This window comes from Alligator sinensis, unplaced genomic scaffold (genome assembly GCF_000455745.1).
Source record: "Alligator sinensis unplaced genomic scaffold, ASM45574v1 scaffold672_1, whole genome shotgun sequence".
Lineage (NCBI taxonomy): Eukaryota > Metazoa > Chordata > Crocodylia > Alligatoridae > Alligator > Alligator sinensis.
This window is the reverse complement of record NW_005842830.1, coordinates 353738-360676: the sequence shown is the minus strand read 5'-3', so window position 1 is coordinate 360676 and position 6939 is coordinate 353738. Positions and strand designations below refer to the sequence as shown.

General features: G+C 46.1%; 1 protein-coding gene across 3 annotated transcripts in view; it reads right to left on the bottom strand.

Moving 5' to 3' along the window:
* Positions 1-903, bottom strand: part of MYF6 (myogenic factor 6) — a 2194-nt gene extending 1291 nt beyond the window's left edge. Inside the window, exon 1 of one of the 3 annotated variants that reach the window (XM_025191545.1) lies at positions 61-903. In XM_025191545.1, coding sequence (XP_025047330.1) covers positions 61-579 — 519 coding nt within the window. In that variant the 5' untranslated portion in view covers positions 580-903. The remainder of the gene's footprint in view (positions 1-60) is intronic. The other 2 variants (XM_025191546.1, XM_006035393.2) reach the window with 2 other exon arrangements.
* Between the last annotated feature and the right edge of the window lie 6036 nt (positions 904-6939).

Sequence of the window (6939 nt, the reverse complement as noted above, 5' to 3'; positions counted from 1 at the left end):
CCCCCGGAGGGGCGGGGGGGGGCGGGTCCGCACGGAGCTGGGGGGCAGCGCCGCGCTTACGTTTCCCTGCTTGGGGCTGAAGCCGAAGGGCTCTCCCCCCATGTCCTGCAACTTCTCCTGCTGATCCAGCCTGTGCAGCAGGTCCTGCAGCCGCTCGATGTAGCTGATGGCGCTCCGCAGGATCTCCACCTTGGGCAGGCGCTGGTTGGGGTTGGCCACGGTCCTCCTTTTCAGAGCCTCGAAGGCTTCGTTGATCTTCTTCAGCCGCCGCCTCTCCCGCAGGGTGGCCGCTTTCCTTCTGTCCGTGGGGGCCGACTTCCTCTTGCAGGTCTTGCAAGCCCAGATCAAGCACTGGCCGGGGCAGTGCGGGGGCTGCAGCCCCGGGGGGGCCAGGACGTGCTCCTCGCCACTGCTGTCGCTCCCGGCCTCCGGGGGCATTTGGTCCTGGCAGGGGGACAACGTGCCGTCGCTGCCCGGGTACAGGGGGGACCCCTCGGCCATCTCCAGCTGCTGCAGGGCTCCATTGTCGCCATCCAAGTAGAAGAAATAGGAGCCCGTCTCGAAAAGGTCCATCATCATGCTCTGCCCTCGGCCTCTCTGCCTCTTGCAGTGGGGCGAGAGGCTCAGAAAAGCCCCCGAAGGAATTTAATTAGTGCAGTGACATAAGTCTCCCTGCTTTATATATAGTAGCTGCTGAAACTCTATCCAACTTTTAGCTGTCGCGGTGCATCACCCTCCAAATCTGCTTCCAGCCAGTCCCCTGGGTGCTGTCCTGAGAACATCTCCTATTTAGAGAGAGCAGGGGAGCAGCCAGGCTCGGCCCGGGGCTCCTTGCAGCGGGCAGCCCTGGCTGTGGAAACCCTCACTGGATGGGCGAGCAGGGGTCTGAGACAAAGCAGCAGGGCTTGCAGCTGAAACTCCCCTCCTCCCTTGGTGCTAAGTATAGAGCTCCACAGAGGGATTTCAAAGGCAACGGTTCCTCTCCAAATAGCCAGCTTAATATCTGCAGAAGAGTCCGTGCTCCTTTTTTTTTTCCCGCTTTCCAACATGCCATTCCTGTGACCCAAGCCATTAGTGCCAACCCAAGGTTAGGAGGGGCACGCATTTCTTGCAGGAAAGCTGCCCAGCAATAAGCTTTGGCTTTAACCACTGGGCAGAAGCTCCTGGGTGGAGCACTACATACTATTGCTAAGTTAAAAATAATGGAACTTTTGGATGTTGTTTGTACTTGGAGGGGACTTAAAGAAATGCAAAACTCTAAAACTCTTGGTTCAGAGATGATAGTCCAACTAAGAAATCGCAATTAAAAATATCTTTCTTTGCAAGCTTTTGGGCACACCCTTCTTCAGGCTGAGGGACAATTAAAGATGGTAAAGGTCCCCATAGGTAGAAAATAAACTTTATTTGGAGGGAACTTAGACACAGTTATTGCTCCTCCAGAGAGCTGAGGCTCTCCCTTTCTGAAAGGGGGCACATCCATTCGAAAGAGTTTTATCAATCAGACTTAGGCTCATGCCCTAGCTGCCTCAACCCACTGTAGCACATGAGAGATGCAGCATTGCATTTAGCTGAACTCATTTATAGCTTGTAGATATTCCCAATAAAACACGGGGGGAAAAAAAGACACCTAAGCAAGCCCATGAATACAGGCTAACCAAAACAATTAAGTACCCTGCAGAATCAATCCCTTGCACTTCTGTTAATTTCTCTAGTGCTATAGTGGAACTGATCCTGATCAACAGACACACTGTAAACTGATTCTTCCACTGATATTAGAGGCTCAATGGGAATTTTTAAGCTAAATTTTGCCAGATTAGGCTACATATTTGCCCTAAAAAGTCATAATGCCATCTGGTTTTGAATGAAACAAGAAATGCTTAGATGTTCAATTTAATGTTTTCAATGTAACATTATAATGTAGGGGGTCTAGGAAAATAATTGTGGTATGATTTTTAGCTAATAGATGCTTAGTCTCTCTTTCTTGGATCTCAGAAGTGTGGGAGAGGCTGTTGAGGGCCAGACACAGGTACACATAGAAATAATGTGGTTGATGAATAGCAAGTGATTTTAGTCTGTTTTGTCTTTCCCCTCCCCCCCCCCCCCCCCCCAGACGTCTTGCAGTTGTTGTCCTAACTGGAATGTGGGAACTCTACATGAAATTTCCTGCTCTGCAACAGACTGCCTGTTTGAACACTGGCAAATCACTTATTTTTTCTTTGATTGAATTGTCCAACTTTAGAAGGCTATAATAATACTGATCTTCTCTCATTCTTTATTTTTCCTATTTGTATTGTAAATTATGCAGGGTTGGGATTGTCTTATACACATACATACATATAATATATACCCTCATTCAATCACTCACTGACTCACTAACTCTTCCTCTCTTTTTCTGTGCATACCCCCCTAACACACCTATCCACACCCACCCCAACACTGTGGTTCTCAAACGATAGACTCAGGGCACCCATCAGAAAATATCAGCTCTTAGCTTTCATTTTTTTTTTTTTTTTACTACAGAAAGATAATAGAGCAATTCTTCCATTGCAAAGAACTCGGACGGACCACAGCAGGTCAGAATGTTTTCGATGCCATCCATTCCTATTTGAAATGTCTAGGTTTATCTTGTGACTCATGTTTGCACATCTAACTTTGCTAACATTGTATAACACTCTGTGGCACCCTTGAAAGGATCACAAAGCACCTTGGTGTATCCTGGCATCCTAGCTGAGAACTGCTGCTATAGCACAATGGGACCCTGATCTTCACTGTCCTGCAGTCCCTACTAAAATACAAAGTAACACTCTCATTAGGAATAAAAACATTTTTTACACCTCTTACTAGTATTTTTGTAACTTTTTAACCATTTCCTTGGGGGATTTTGAATCTTCAGAAGTAGGAAGTAAGACAGAACCACAAGTAAATACCTAGACCATTTTTAACTATGAAAAAGTAATTTTAGGGAAAAATTCAAAATTCAAAACAGTTGGTTTTGTTTCTACATTTTAAATAGACCCATTTTCCTTTTCTAGAATTACTTTACAACACTAAAGAAATTCCCCCTGTAAGTTTTACCATAAACATTATAACAATGCTCCCAAGTGAACATACAGTTTGATTTTGCTTATTACTACTTTGACTTGAGGTAAATGATTTTAATAGCAATTTCAAAGATATTTTCAATAAAAACATGTTACAAAATACTTTATAGAAAACAGAAAGTTTACTAATGTTTGCAGTTTTTCTTCAATATTGTTGCAGGTAAAAACAATTTTAAGCTAAATGAATTCCAGTCTAAAAAATATGACTACTGTACAACTAGCTATCTGGGCAATTGAATGATCACAGCCTTGAACTGAGTAATCAGCAGCTAGAAGGAAGAAGGCCAGCAAAGACTGACTATAGGCCGGAATGCATCCAGCTTCACACAGGTGACAGAATCAATGCCTCAAGCTGTCAATAGTGTCACCACTGAACAGTGTGGAAGCACATTCTGAGATTGATCTAGGATAGTGGTTCTCAACCTTTTAGACTTAAGGCGTACCTCAGAAATCATTAGACATTAGCTTTCACCCTCTCTCTCTCTCTCTCTCTCTCTCTCTCTTTACTTTGGATGAATAATAAAGCAATTATTTGGTTGCAAAGAACTCAGAAAGGCCACAACAGGTCAGAATGTTTTTGACATTACGGATACCTATTTTAAATCTCTGGGTTTATCTTATGAATCACATACAGGTGTTTACACACTCAACAGTACTAATATTGCACGGCACTCTGGTTGAGATTCACTGTTCTTTGAGGGCTAATAGCATGGACACTGTTGTTATATCATTGTTTGCTGTCTGCACTGGAACCATACCAGTGGCAATTGATGAGATGATGTGACAGATAGCCTTTCTCCTAGCAGGTGCCATGAAATGGTGCTGTGATCAACTGTGCACCACAGTGAACCTTTTAATGTGTGTAGGGTGCGTCCCAGGGCATCCAAACAGTGGCTAACCTGTCAAATTCCTCTAAGCAAGTCAGCTGCTCTTACTGATGTCAATAGGAGTTCTTGAGTAAAAGAAGAAACAAAAGACCAAGCCATCCCCCCTCCAGCAGTTATTTACTGGGAGTAAGAGACAACTGTTTTAGTACTTCACTATAAAACAGGGCCAAAATATATATGTATGCTATTGAGGGGGTGTTCACACGAACTTCCGTGGAAGTTTAGCTTAAGCAAAAAGTGTCAAATTTGATTTGAAAGCATGTCCCATTTGGTTTGAACTTTGCTATACCCAGTACCATAATTCTCTCTCTCTCTCTCTCTCGTACACACAATTGCAAGCAATGAGTGGTGGAATACAGCAAGATAGCTCTAATGGTACTGCCTAGTATTATAATAGAAGCAGCCAAAGCTGAGTGCTCATTCAATTTCTGCTTACAGGCTATTTTCCCTCTGTGCTTCACTCCATAATCTACTGGATCCAAATTAAGACACCAGACTTCAGGGGACACCAAGAAAGGGAAACCAAGAACTCATGGCTTATATTTTAATCTTTATTTTTTAACTTTGTAATATTTTAATAGGAAGCTAGGGCATGGGATTAGTAGGCCAGGATCTCCTGGGTCATCAAGTCCCAAGGGTGATTAATGAGCAATGCCATAAATAACTTCCTAATAGTTCCCCCTTCAGCACAACCTGTTTCATCCTCTCCAGTTAAGTCCTTAGTCACTTTACTCAGCACAACTTGGTTCATTCTCTATAGCCAGTTCCTTACATGCTTTATGGTTCTTGTACCAATCTCCCATCTTTTCCAGCTGAACTAATAATTTCCCATGTGGCATCATATCACATGCTTTACTGATGGTGAGACAGAACAGATCTACCACATTTCCCTCAGCTAGAAAATACGTTATCACATCACAGAACTAGACAAGGGTTAATCTGGCATGACCTACATTTGGTAACACTCTTTTCATGTTATCCTAATTTCAATTTATCTTAAATTATTCTTTCCTTCAAAAGTTGCTCTTATATCTCGCATACTGTTGTGGTCAGTGTCGCAGAACACGGAGGTGCTCTGCTCCTAGAGAGGGGAAACTGCCAGGGAGAGAGCCCTGGCAGGGAAGAAGGAGCACAGCTGTGGGTTGCCCGGGGCAACCAGGAAGTCAGCTGACCGGAAGGGGCAGGGCCTGGCCCTCATAAAGCCCAGGGCTGAGGCCAGACTGGCAGTTCCCTGCCAGCAGCCAGACAGAGAGGAGCTCCTGAAGCTAAGATGCGAGAACCGCTGGTACTACTCAAGCCGAGTAAAGGATGGCGGCTCCGGGACATTGGAGCAATGTTGTTTTAGCTGAGCGGCTCTACGTTATGTTGTAGCCAAGAGGCTTGTGTTTGTTTTGTGGTTGTTTATTACACTGGTGGCTAGGGTGAGGCTATTAGGGGTTGGAGGAGGCCTCAGGGGGAACCCACGGCAGCGTGGGGTCCCCGGCACCAGGAAGGGTGCAGCGTACTCATAGGAGACCCACAGTAGCGTGGGGATCCCAGCGCCAGTAAGGGTGCAGCTTGTGGGGTGCATAGACCCCAGCCCCAGAGAGGGGCATTTGTGAAGCCCAAGTTGGGCACGGCGAGCCCCCAGGAGGAGGGCAGCATTTTAAGAAGCCCAAGGTGGGCACGGCGAGCCCCGAAGAGGGGAGCGCCTTATTGAGAAGCTCGGTGTGGGCGTGGCAAGTCCCAGAGAGGAGGCACTATTGGGAAGCCCTAGTACAGGCACATAGAGCCCCAGAGAAGGGGACAGCTTACCGGAGAGCCCCGAGAGGGGGCTGTTATACAGAGAAGGCCCCAGAGAGAGGGCAGCACCATGGGAGGCCTCGAAGAAGGCGGCAGCACTGCGGAGAAGGCCCATACTGGGCACAGAGCCCCGGGGGGGGCGGTGATATCGAGACGGCCCGAGAAAGGGGCAGCAATACAGAAGAGACCCAAGAAACGGGCATGAGTGCAGATAGAGAGACAGACCAATGTCCATTCCCACTGCGAGGCTTGGGGCGTGGTATAAGGGGTGGTTGGAGCCATGCATAGCCCATAAGGCTAGGGTGCTCTGAAGCACCCGTTTGCAGGACAAGACCCACGAGGGGTCCAGGAGTCTACAGGACCAGAGGGTACAACGGACCGTGTCCAAGAAGACGTGAGGCAGCCTCCCAACTGATTTAAACCATCAAAGACGTGGCAGGAGAGAAATAGAGGGTGCCCCTGGGCCAACTTGCCATGGAGAGGGGGCCTTAAGGAGATCACGGCCCTCCTGTAGGACCCCGCCGTGACAGTCAGATAAATGAGTTTGTCATTGCACAGAAACATTTGTCTTCTTTCTATAAGTGAGGTCTTACATTTGCTATAGTCCTAGCAGAAGGCATCACTCCCCAATTTGACAGATTATTACAAAAATCTTGCTACCAGACCTGCAAATTCCTTGGCAAATCTGACTTTATATTAAGTTATTTGATTTTTGTATCTCTTCAGCTCTGGTCATTTCCATACCCTCATTCACGTTAGTCCCCATTATCAACATCAACCATCCTTATTACAAATTGAGGCAAAATCTTAATTTATTTTTTGAAACACCCTTAAAATATCTTTACTTTTTATCCTATTCTTGCTACATAGTAGATCGATTTCTTGTCTTTTTTATTTATATAACTAATTAATTATATAATTATATAAATATAACTAATTAATTATATAACTCTCGCACCCAGAGAGTTGGTGCGTGGCGAATTGGCTGGAGGGTCACACCCAGAGAGTCGTGGTGGATGGGTCGGTTTCGACCTGGAAGGGTGTGGGCAGTGGGGTCCCGCAGGGCTCGGTCCTTGGACCGATACTCTTTAATGTCTTCATCAGCAACTTGGACGAGGGAGTGAAATGTACTCTGTCCAAGTTTGTGGATGACACAAAGCTATGGGGAG